Source organism: Hypomesus transpacificus, chromosome 21 (genome assembly GCF_021917145.1).
Source record: "Hypomesus transpacificus isolate Combined female chromosome 21, fHypTra1, whole genome shotgun sequence".
NCBI lineage: Eukaryota > Metazoa > Chordata > Actinopteri > Osmeriformes > Osmeridae > Hypomesus > Hypomesus transpacificus.
The window spans coordinates 10,474,179-10,486,821 of NC_061080.1; the positions used below are offsets into that span (position 1 = coordinate 10,474,179).

A 12,643-nucleotide genomic window follows, 5' to 3' on the forward strand; every position below is an offset into this window, starting at 1 on the left:
TGGTCATCATTGTTAGAGATTTTGATGTGAGGATATTTTGTATTCAGATTTAGTTTCTTCGGTTTGACCTGACTATTTAAGTGGTACTTCTGCCAATCCCTTCACTGTGCGTGTGTGTGTGTGTGTGTGTGTGTGTGTGTGTGTGTGGGTGGGGGGGGGTGTGCCTGCCCCTTTGTGTGTGTGAGAGAGTGGGTCTGCGTGTGTGTGTGAGAGAGCAGAGAGTGTTCACCTGTTTTAAAGCGTCCTAGACTCCTCCATAACTGCTGTATATGGATTTAACACACACCGTATATGGAATCTCATTGTTCAGGACCAACTAACTCCTCACGACATTCATCTCTGTTCTTTCTTTTTCAATAGCATTTTCAATATCAACTTTTCATTTCAGTATTTTTGATTGAATATTGAATGTCTTTCAAGAATTTATATCATTCAGTATACGTTCCTTGCATATGTTTTAGATGTTATATATTTCAGTATTGCCATGTTTTGTTTATGCTTTTCCTGAGCCGCTAGACCACTGCTGTAAAGTTAGCGCTTCGTTCTGACATGCTGCGTCCCATTCCAAAACCCTGCTTCCTTCCTTGTGTCCTTGTATGGCCATGAGGGTCTGATATTCACCCAAGGTAGGAAGGGTCCAGGGCTTGAGGGGCCTAGTGAACAAGGGTCCAGGGCTTGAGGGGCCCAATGAACAAGGGCATGGGGGAAGGAAGCATGTTTCTGGAATGGAACGCAGCCCAATGTGTGTTTTTTTGCTGGCGGACATTTTGACCAGTCTACACAGCGTTATGCTCCTTCCTCCCTTCCTTCCTTCTCTTGTCTCATTCATCATGGATTCCTCTGAGGAAGGAAGTACAAAAGACAGGAAGGAAGGAATTCAAGATGGAGGTGTTACTAGTTTTTGGTTCCTCCTCTCTCGTGTGGTCGTGGCTGGTGTTCCTGTGACCGCGTGTGCTCCGTGTGGTTTGGCCCCTCTGGCCGTGACCAGGAAGCAGGAAGAAGCACAACAGGGAATGAGTGTGTAAATATGGCGGCGCAGAGACGACTGGGAGTCTTCTATGTCTGTGGAGGCTACTCACCTGCTGCATCAGCAGGGGGGTGGGAGGGGAGGGGGGGGGGGGGGGGGGGGAGGTCATTTGGTTCAGGTTTCATGTGTGCAAGGTGAACCCCTGCTTGGGAAGTGTTGTGAGTAGCCTCTGCATAGATCTTAGACTGATATTTGCTCCTGTGACAAGCTAAGAGGATCTCTATCTGGTTGGTAATTAAAGAAATTATGTTTTCAACACAGCTGTGGCCCTGGTCTTGTGTTGTGTGGATCATGTGACTGGCAAGGATATGCCAGGACACTGAAGAGGGAAGGAGACAAGGTTGCACTAAGTAGCCTGAGAGGCCTAGGTTATGTTACATTATTAATAACATTAAAGAACCAAGTTCTATTTATTTATTTATTAGTTTATTTGACAGGGACAATGCAGTTAAACATAGCTACAGAGCAAAGTTTGCAGCTGATGTGATGCACATATAGATTATAGCAAGAGCTCATTTTCAACTCCCGTCCCTGGATGGGCCTTTCTACAATAACACATAATACTCATCACTCATCAGACGTATCAAACAAGGTTATACTGGCGTGGGATAGATAGAAGGGAACCAGCATTTGCCATCTTCTGCGGGGAAGAGATGGAGAGACAGAGAGAGGGAGAGACAAGCAGCAGATAGATCCCAGGGTTGAATACAGAGCAGGTAGGTAGGTAGACCAGTCTGGGGCAGAAACTGGCAGTGCGTGTGTTTATTAAATGGACTATAAAAGCATTTCCCTGAAAATATTCGGATGTGTCAGAGTATGGAGAGAGCGAGTGTTTGTGTGTGTGTGTATATATTGGGAAAGAGGCTGCAAGCTATGCGCGCACCGGGAATGACATCCCTCCGCGCGCGACCAGTCGCCCCCCCCCCCCCTCCTGGACAGTTTACCGGACCAGAGCTCGCTCGGGTTTCATAAGATGCGCGAGCTGCAAACTGCAGTATAAAACCCCGGTGTCGTTGAGGCTGAGGTGATCAACATTCTTCGGACCGTTCAGCCACCGTCTCTTTGGCGGAGCAGGACAGAAGACTTCCCGACACGCGACCGGACAGTGACCCCGTCGCAATGTGAGTAAAAGTGAATTGTTAGATTTCCACTGACGTGCCCTATATAACCAGAGACTGTTAATTTGAAACACTATAAAGAAGGAAAAGTTTTCCAATGTCATCCTCACATCTCAGTTGGTGTGGAAAGGGCGGATGCAGTTATCCGGTGATGTCGCAGTGTCGTTGGTCACAGCAAGGAGAGGGAGGAGGGAGGCTCCAGATATGTTACCTGTCCGTTTATAAGTTCGATCCTACTGCGTCTACACAACTCCCGGTTCTGTTGTAGCCTGGTGTATGATTCCGACGTTAAGTTAACCTCTGAACTTTACGCTAGCTTAAAAACTCACTTTGCTACACCGATGATGCGGTGTATCAATTTCTACTTTGGCGGCATTTGACCTTAAATCTTCTCCCTTCAGTTTAAATTTGCAGTATTGATGTTACTTTATGTAGGGCTAGGTGAAGTACCACCCCGTCTACCGGCATAACGACAGGTTTGGCTCGATTACACCCTTTAAATAACTGTTACTTGGTCGGATATGCGGCTTGTTAAGGTAATTGTCACTTCCTAATACAGCCAAGGTTGTTTTTAAGATAATTGGATCTGTAGCGTACCCATGGTGACCTTAAAATGCCTTTGCTTCTTAGAGGAGCTGGCATGGTGATGCAGCAAAAACTCTCTCTCCCCCCCCTCTCTCTCTCTCCCTCTCTCTCTCTCTCTCTCTCTCTCTGTCTCTCCCTCTCTCTCTCCCCCCCCCCTCTCTCTTTCCCTCTCTCTCTCTCTCCCTCTCTCTCAGAGGATAATGTGTCCCACTGCACATCTGCAGTGAAACACCTGCCTCTCTCTCTTTCTCTCTCTCTCGCATGCACACACACACACACACAAATACACACACAGGTTTGACTTGAGCGGTGTGTGTGTGTGTGCACCTTCAGGTTGATTTTCTCAGGGTTAGTGGTGTGGGCTCTGATGGTTACAGCTGAGAGTGGCATCGGGTAAGAACATCTCCTTATTCTTTATATATATATATATATATATATGTGTGTGTGTGTGTATTTGTGTGTGTGGATATCTCCAAGGTGTTGATATGTGTTTGTGTTCTCAGACCCAGCACAAACTCTAGTTTCTGCACAGAGTCGAGAGAATGTCTGGAGTATGAGCTAGTGTGCAAAACTGATCAATATGAGGTGAGCGTCTTCTAAAACACACACTCACACACATGCACACAATCATGCACATACACACACCACATGTACATGGCACACCACCATGTATAATCTTTCATCTGTGTGTGTGTGTGAGAGACTGTGTGTGTGTGTGTGTGTGTGTGTGTGAGAGACTGTGTGTGTGTATATGTAACTCTGTGTGTGTGTGTGTGTGTGAGAGAGACTGTGTGTGTATATGTAACTCTGTTTGTGTGTGTGTGTGTGTATATGTAACTCAGTGTGTGTGTGTGTGTGTTTGTGTGTGTGTGTATATGTAACTCTGTGTGTGTGTGTGCTCCAGGTACGCCACTACAGCCCTACACGCTGGGTGTGTAACTCTGTGTGTGTGTTTGTGTGTGTGTGTATATGTAACTCTGTGTGTGCGTGTGTGTGTGTATATGTAACTCTGTGTGTGTGTGTGTTTGTGTGTGTGTGTGTGTATATGTAACTGTGTGTGTGTGTGTCTGCTCCAGGTACGCCACTACAGCCCTACACGCTGGGTGTGTAACTCTGTGTGTGTGTTTGTGTGTGTGTGTATATGTAACTCTGTGTGTGCGTGTGTGTGTGTATATGTAACTCTGTGTGTGTGTGTGTTTGTGTGTGTGTGTATATGTAACTGTGTGTGTGTGTGTGCTCCAGGTACGCCACTACAGCCCTACACGCTGGGTGTGTAACTCTGTGTGTGTGTGTGTGTGTGTGTTTGTGTGTGTGTGTATATGTAACTCTGTGTGTGTGTGTGCTCCAGGTACGCCACTACAGCCCTACACGCTGGGTGTCCACAGATGCGGAGGCCTACTTCCTGGGTGTGGGAGCAGCCATGGCCTTTAGACGACTCTTCCAGTACATCACTGGAGCCAACCATCTAGGTACGGGGTCCCTGTGTGTGGCCCTGTGTGTGTGTGGCCCTGTGTATGTGTGGCCCTGTGTGTGTGTGGCCCTGTGTGTGTGTGGCCCTGTGTGTGTGTGGCCCTGTGTGTGGCCCTGTGTATGTGTGTGACTGTGTGTGGCCCCGGGTGTGGCCCTGTGCATGTGTGTGACTGTGTGTGTGTGTGTGACTGTGTGTGTGACTGTGTGTGTGTGTGGCCCTGTGTGTGGCTCTGTGCATGTGTGTGTGACTGTGTGTGTGTGACTGTGTGTGTGTCAGGGCTCCAGATGGAGATGACCGCCCCGGTGCTGGTCAGAGTTCCCGAGGAGACCAGGGTCTGGGAGCCTGCCGTCTACACCCTCAACTTCCTGCTTCCATTAGCCTATCAGGACAACCCTCCCTCACCCACCAATGAGAAGGTTAGCTCACTCCCTCCCCTCAGACCAATCAGAATGTGATTGACTGAGAGAGAGAAAAAAGAAAGACAGAGACAGATGGAGTGAGACAGAAAGAGAGAGAGACACAGAGAGACCGAGGAGAATGATCAGGGGTAATCAAATCTCTGGGGTAATCAAATCTCTGTTTCAACAATCTCTGTTCACAGTGTATATGTACATATAGTTTCCTTCTCATGGAAACCCAGGTTATCTCTGCATATCACAATCTGTCTCTATGAGAACCGGCATAGGATTTATTTGTCTCCTTGACAACTAATCCGAAGAGTCAACCTATCTGCCTGTCCTGCCCTCTCTGAGTGTGTGTGTGTGTGTGTGATTCCACGGTCTGTGTGTGTGTGTGTGTGTGTGTGTGTGTGTGCAGCTGTACTTCACAGACATGCCAGACCTGGATGTGTACGTGCGGGGCTACGGCGGCTGGATGCTGTCGGTCTCCTCCAGACTCCACGCTCACCTGCTCTCTCAGCAGCTGCAGCTCCTGCACGCGCCCTACAACCTGTCCTACCACTACGGAGTGGGCTACGACAGGTACACACACACCTACGACAGGTACACACACACCTACGACAGGTACACACACCTACGACAGGTACACACACCTACGACAGGTACACACACACCTACGACAGGTACACACACACCTACGACAGGTACACACACACCTACGACAGGTACACACACACCTACGACAGGTACACACACACATACGACAGGCACACACCTACGACAGGTACACACACCTACGACAGGTACACACACCTACGACAGGTACACACACCTACGACAGGTACACACACACCTACGACAGGTACACACACACCTACGACAGGCACACACCTACGACAGGTACACACACCTACGACAGGCACACACACACCTACGACAGGTACACACACCTACGACAGGCACACACACACCTACGACAGGCACACACACACCTACGACAGGCACACACACACACCTACGACAGGTACACACACCTACGACAGGTACACACACCTACGACAGGTACACACACACACCTACGACAGGTACACACACACCTACGACAGGTACACACCTACGACAGGTACACACACCTACGACAGGTACACACACACCTACGACAGGTACACACCTACGACAGGTACACACACACCTACGACAGGTACACACACCTACGACAGGTACACACAGTCTTTGTCTCCTGCCCTGACTGTTTTCTCTGTGTGTGTGTGTGTGTGTGTGTGTGTGTGTGTGCATGCGTGTGTGTGTCCAGTCCCCTGAAGTTGCTAAACAGACACAACGAGGTGTGGTATGTCGCAGAGGGAGAAGTTGTGTGCAACGACTCACAAGAACCAACGTCCACACCCCCCCCCTCAGACACCCCTACACACACTCCTACACACACTCCTTCACACACACCCTCCGACACACCTACACACACACCTACACAAAAACCCTCCGATACCCCTATACACACACCTACACACACACTTTCTGACACTCCATCACACACCCCCACCGACACCCCTACACGCACACCGTCCCAGTCCGCAGCTAACTCCCCAATGCCCTTCCCCTCCCACCCACCCCCCAACCTTCCCTCCTCCCCCTCCCATACACCCTCCTCCCGCACACCCTCCTTCCCCTCCCAAATGCCCCCCTCTCACGCGCCCTCCTCCCCCTCTTCCCCCTCCCACACGCCCCCCTCCCCCCTCTCCCTGAACCCTAGCGTGTCTGACCCCTCTTCTGACCAGCCAGTGAGCGACACAGCTGCCTGGACCACCCCTGACCCCTGACCCCTGAACCCGTCAGCAGGAAATGAACACATTTGCTCTCATCATATTCTGAGGGAGAGAGAGAGGGGGGTTGAAAGAGCAAGGGGGAGAGAGAGAGATAGTGACCATATGCGGTGGCTTTCCTGTTCTCTCTAACTGTGGTCCCAGTGTGTTCGTCTCCTAGTGTGTTAGTCCAGCCCAACCCTTCCTCTGCTGTTGTCTGTGCTCCACCCTGCCCCTGGTGGAGAGCTCTTGTTACTGCAGCTGCATCTTAAACTCAGTAACTACACTGCAGCTTATCTACAACCCATCACATCCCTACTCCCTCCATACAGCCAATCAGATCTCTCTGGCCACCCCATGTAATCAATCATATTGTTGCTAGGCCTTTCAGCTAATCCAAGGACATTGCTCAGCTACTAAATAGCCTTAAGAGTTGTATGAACTAGATAGGATGTCTGCCATAAATATATCAATATCCAACTAGCTTGTTGTAGATGGTGATTGATTGTTTAATTAAAAATCTAATGGATTGACTGTTGATTGACTGGTTATTTGACTAATTTGCTGGGTTGATTTATTGATCACAGATAGGGCTGTGTAGAAGTATATAAAAATTTATTTGACTCAATAAAAGATAGTGACAATGTCTTTAATCTGTCTCTCACTCCTTTCCTCTTCCTCGCTCTTCTTTTTCTCTTCCTTTCTCCTTCTCTCTCGATCTTTACAGTCATTAACAGTAGAGATGTTTTTACCCCAGGTGCTAAAACCGGTTAATCAAACAAAGAATCAGGAACCTTTAGGAACCGTGGTTCCACCAGAGGTGAGAAGAAACACACACGCTTCATGTTTTATTGTTTTACTGAAGAAAAAAGGTACAGGTACGAAGAGGAAGAAGGTGTGTGTTCAGGACATGAGTAAAATCACTGTGCTGTTGTCATTATGATTTCCCCACTGGAGACCGTGCCTGGGGAGGGTGGGAAGGAAGGAGGAGGGAGAGGAGAGAGACAGAGAGAGCAGGGAGGGAATAGAGGTTGGTTAAATGAAGAGCGGTTTAGAGATACCAGGCAGCGGGGTGACTAAAAGGTGTTATCACCATGGAGACGATGCTCGACAGTTGTAGTCAATACAGTTACATTCAATAAAGTTACAGTTATCGAAGTGGTCTTCCATAAAGTTGCATTAAAGAAAGTCCCAAAGATCCACTATCAGGTGTAATTCCTCTGTAAACCTGCAAGGGTGCTGTCTCACCTCCCACTGAGAAGCTGGAGGAAGAGGAGGAGCTGTTGGACATGACGCCTCCTGATGACATCACAGCTGAGCCCCCATCTATCACCATTCCACCACCTGATGACATCAGGCCGCCTCCTGATGACATCACAACAGAGCCCCCATCCATCACCATTCCACCACCTGATGACATCAGGCCGCCTCCTGATGACATCACAACAGAGCCCCCATCCATCACCATTCCACCACCTGATGACTTCAGGCCGCCTTCTGATGACATCACAACAGAGCCCCCATCCATCACCATTCCACCACCTGATGACATCAGGCCGCCTCCTGATGACATCACAACAGAGCCCCCATCCATCACCATTCCACCACCTGATGACATCAGGCCACCTCCTGAAGACATCACAACAGAGTCCCCATCCATCACCATGCTACCACTTGATGACATCAAGCCGGCTCCTGATGACATCACAACAGAGCCCCCATCCATCACCATGCTACCACTTGATGACATCAAGCCGCCTCCTGATGACATCACAACAGAGCCCCCATCCATCACCATGCTACCACCTGATGACATCAGGCCGCCTCCTGATGACATCACAACAGAGCCCCCATCCATCACCATCCCACCACCTGATGACATCATCTCCAAGCCCCCACCAGACAAGATAGCGCTGTCTGATGACATCATCTCCAAGCCCCCACCAGACAAGATAGCGCTGCCTGATGACATCTCAGCGGAGCCTCCAGACATCAAGGCCCCTCCTCCGGATGCCATCGACATCGCTGCTCCTCCGGCGCCTCCTGATGACATCACCACCTCACCGCCGGAGGAGGAGCTACTGAAGGAGGAGGAGCTAAACTCGACTGCGCTGGACTGCACAATCTCGCCTGATACCAAGCCAGCACCGCCTGATGACATCACAGCCCCACCAGCAGACTCAAGCATGGCTGTTCCACTCTCCATCACGACTCCACCTGAGAACGAGGAGAGGGGTAGAGTAGAGAGGGGAGGAGGGCAGTAGAGAGGGGAGGAGAAAGGGGCAACACTGAAGTTCTCCCATTCTGCTGCAGAGTTTAGAAAAAAATCAGCTTAGAAATCAGGAAGTACCCCACTGCGGCGCCTACCTGATGACATCACAGTCCCTCCAGCGGACATTCCGGAAGAGACTTCTGAGCTGCTGGACATGGTCACCACGGAGATGTCTACCACCTCCCCGCCCCCAGGCGCTAGCGCGGCGCCTCCTGATGATGTCATCGTGGCCAGCCCACCAGCCTCGCCACCGAGGGCGGAGGAGGAGACCTCCGTGACACTGGACTTGACAACAACTGCAGCCCCGCCCCCTGATGACATCACAGAGGAGCCCAGGCCAGATAGGGCGGAGTCTCCTGATGACATTGTCACAGCCCCGACGACTCCTGATGACGTAATCAACGCGGTGTCACTTGAGCCAATGGAAGAGGAAATCTCTGTTCTGCTGGACCTGACGATCGTAGCCCCGCCCCCTGATGACGTCACAGAGGAGGCCAACCCGGACAGTGCGGCGCCTCCGGATGACATCATCGCCCCACCCGAAGAAGAGCTGTAGGAGCTGCCAGACTTCATCGTCACGGCCCCGCCCCCGCCCGAAGACAAGCCCACCAGTCCGCCCCCTGATGACATGACCAGCCAAGCCCTGCCCAGCCCCACGCCTCCGATCCCACCCTCCGTGACCAGGCTCCCAGAGACCCTGCCCCCCCCCCACGGCCACCCCCCCGGCCACCCCCCCGGCCACCCCCCCGGCTCCCTCCAGCAGCTGCTTGTAGGTGGTGATCTCCACCTCCAGGCGGCTCTTGATGTCCAGCAGCATCTGGTAGTCCTGAGCCTGCCGCTGAGCACCCTCCCTCAGGGACGCCAGCTCCTGCTCCAGCCCCGACACCAGCTTAGACCCCGACACCAGGCGCTGGTGGAACTGCAGACCCACCTCCGACAGACGATCATCCAGGTTGGCATTCTGGAGGGGGGAGGGAGGGGGGAGACAGGGGCGGAAGGTAAGGGAGGAAGGTGGGGTTACGGAGGAGGAAGGTAGCATTTGGGGAGGAGTGAGTAAGTGTGTGTGTGTGTGAGACTAACTGCCATGTAGAAGGCCTCCAGCTCAATCTGCAGGGCCGTGGCATGGTTCCGTCCCTCGCTCATGTCTGAGCTTTCAGAGTTCACAACCTCCATCACCTGAGCCTTCTTCATCTCTACCTACGCACACGCACCCACACACACACACACACACAGACACATATACACACACATTCATTCACACGTACACACGCACACACAAACACCCATACACAGAGACACACATGCACACAGACAAACATACAAAGGGAAAATGTTTTGCATATGGACATTGAAACTCCTTGGTGTTTGTGTGTACCTGCCTGTGTGTGTATCTGCCTGTGTGTGTATCTGCCTGTGTGTGTATCTGCCTGTGTGTGTATCTGCCTGTGTGTGTACCTGCCTGTGTGTGTATCTGCCTGTGTGTGTACCTGCCTGTGTGTGTATCTGCCTGTGTGTGTATCTGCCTGTGTGTGTATCTGCCTGTGTGTGTATCTGCCTGTGTGTGTATCTGCCTGTGTGTGTATCTGCCTGTGTGTGTATCTGCCTGTGTGTGTACCTGCCTGTGTGTGTACCTGCCTGTGTGTGTATCTGCCTGTGTGTGTATCTGCCTGTGTGTGTATCTGCCTGTGTGTGTATCTGCCTGTGTGTGTATCTGCCTGTGTGTGTATCTGCCTGTGTGTGTACCTGCCTGTGTGTGTACCTGCCTGTGTGTGTATCTGCCTGTGTGTGTATCTGCCTGTGTGTGTATCTGCCTGTGTGTGTATCTGCCTGTGTGTGTATCTGCCTGTGTGTGTATCTGCCTGTGTGTGTACCTGCCTGTGTGTGTATCTGCCTGTGTGTGTATCTGCCTGTGTGTGTATCTGCCTGTGTGTGTATCTGCCTGTGTGTGTATCTGCCTGTGTGTGTATCTGCCTGTGTGTGTACCTGCCTGTGTGTGTATCTGCCTGTGTGTGTACCTGCCTGTGTGTGTATCTGCCTGTGTGTGTATCTGCCTGTGTGTGTATCTGCCTGTGTGTGTATCTGCCTGTGTGTGTATCTGCCTGTGTGTGTGTGTGCCTGTGTGTGTGTGTGCCTGTGTGTGTACCTGCCTGTGTGTGTACCTGCCTGTGTGTGTATCTGCCTGTGTGTGTGTGTGCCTGTGTGTGTACCTGCCTGTGTGTGTGTGTGCCTGTGTGTGTATCTGCCTGTGTGTGTACCTGCCTGTGTGTGTATCTGCCTGTGTGTGTATCTGCCTGTGTGTGTATCTGCCTGTGTGTGTATCTGCCTGTGTGTGTATCTGCCTGTGTGTGTATCTGCCTGTGTGTGTATCTGCCTGTGTGTGTACCTGCCTGTGTGTGTACCTGCCTGTGTGTGTATCTGCCTGTGTGTGTATCTGCCTGTGTGTGTATCTGCCTGTGTGTGTACCTGCCTGTGTGTGTACCTGCCTGTGTGTGTACCTGCCTGTGTGTGTATCTGCCTGTGTGTGTATCTGCCTGTGTGTGTATCTGCCTGTGTGTGTATCTGCCTGTGTGTGTACCTGCCTGTGTGTGTACCTGCCTGTGTGTGTATCTGCCTGTGTGTGTATCTGCCTGTGTGTGTATCTGCCTGTGTGTGTATCTGCCTGTGTGTGTATCTGCCTGTGTGTGTATCTGCCTGTGTGTGTATCTGCCTGTGTGTGTATCTGCCTGTGTGTGTATCTGCCTGTGTGTGTATCTGCCTGTGTGTGTACCTGCCTGTGTGTGTATCTGCCTGTGTGTGTACCTGCCTGTGTGTGTACCTGCCTGTGTGTGTATCTGCCTGTGTGTGTATCTGCCTGTGTGTGTATCTGCCTGTGTGTGTACCTGCCTGTGTGTGTACCTGCCTGTGTGTGTATCTGCCTGTGTGTGTACCTGCCTGTGTGTGTACCTGCCTGTGTGTGTATCTGCCTGTGTGTGTATCTGCCTGTGTGTGTATCTGCCTGTGTGTGTACCTGCCTGTGTGTGTATCTGCCTGTGTGTGTATCTGCCTGTGTGTGTATCTGCCTGTGTGTGTATCTGCCTGTGTGTGTATCTGCCTGTGTGTGTACCTGCCTGTGTGTGTATCTGCCTGTGTGTGTACCTGCCTGTGTGTGTATCTGCCTGTGTGTGTATCTGCCTGTGTGTGTATCTGCCTGTGTGTGTATCTGCCTGTGTGGTGTACCTGCCTGTGTGTGGTATCTGCCTGTGTGTGTGCCTGTGTGTGTATCTGCCTGTGTGTGTGTGTGCCTGTGTGTGTATCTGCCTGTGTGTGTATCTGCCTGTGTGTGTATCTGCCTGTGTGTGTGTCTGCCTGTGTGTGTGTGTGCCTGTGTGTACCTGCCTGTGTGTGTACCTGCCTGTGTGTGTATCTGCCTGTGTGTGTATGTGCCTGTGTGTGTGTGTGCCTGTGTGTGTACCTGCCTGTGTGTGTATCTGCCTGTGTGTGTATCTGCCTGTGTGTGTACCTGCCTGTGTGTGTGTGTACCTGCCTGTGTGTGTATCTGCCTGTGTGTGTATCTGCCTGTGTGTGTATCTGCCTGTGTGTGTATCTGCCTGTGTGTGTATCTGCCTGTGTGTGTATCTGCCTGTGTGTGTGTGTACCTGCCTGTGTGTGTATCTGCCTGTGTGTGTATCTGCCTGTGTGTGTATCTGCCTGTGTGTGTATCTGCCTGTGTGTGTATCTGCCTGTGTGTGTATCTGCCTGTGTGTGTATCTGCCTGTGTGTGTATCTGCCTGTGTGTATCTGCCTGTGTGTGTATCTGCCTGTGTGTGTGTGTGCTCCACACCTGGGTCATGTACCAGCCCTCGGCCTGGCGGCGGTTGCTCTCCACCACGGCCTCGTACTCGGCACGGATGTCGGCCATGGCCTGGGCCAGGTCTGTGGTGCGGGTCTCTGCCATCTCCACATTCACTGTACCGCC

At 51.4% G+C, this 12,643-nt stretch overlaps 3 protein-coding genes across 3 annotated transcripts; 1 reads left to right on the forward strand and 2 right to left on the reverse strand.

Annotated features, from left to right (window-relative positions):
* The first annotated feature begins 1,581 nt into the window (after positions 1-1,581).
* Positions 1,582-6,434, forward strand: LOC124483748 (heme-binding protein 2-like). Its single transcript, XM_047044292.1, has 8 exons — positions 1,582-2,148; positions 3,064-3,123; positions 3,234-3,315; positions 4,079-4,199; positions 4,478-4,617; positions 5,018-5,181; positions 5,912-6,226; positions 6,368-6,434. Coding segments are annotated over exons 1-8 (951 nt in total). The 5' UTR covers positions 1,582-2,146.
* An 822-nt stretch (positions 6,435-7,256) lies between these two features.
* On the reverse strand, positions 7,257-9,385 carry LOC124483406 (loricrin-like). Its single transcript, XM_047043850.1, has 3 exons — positions 8,784-9,385; positions 7,665-8,633; positions 7,257-7,380 (listed from the first exon to the last, which is right to left on the reverse strand). Exons 1-3 carry the CDS (start codon positions 9,316-9,318, stop codon positions 7,337-7,339), a joined length of 1,548 nt encoding a protein of 515 aa, XP_046899806.1. The 5' UTR covers positions 9,319-9,385; the 3' UTR covers positions 7,257-7,336.
* A 9-nt stretch (positions 9,386-9,394) lies between these two features.
* Positions 9,395-12,637, reverse strand: LOC124483749 (keratin, type I cytoskeletal 18-like; the record flags this gene model as incomplete). The annotated part of the gene is made up of 3 exons (XM_047044293.1): positions 12,509-12,637; positions 9,769-9,885; positions 9,395-9,649 (listed from the first exon to the last, which is right to left on the reverse strand). Coding segments are annotated over exons 1-3 (486 nt in total), but the record flags the coding sequence as incomplete, so codon positions are not given.
* Positions 12,638-12,643: the final 6 nt, after the last annotated feature.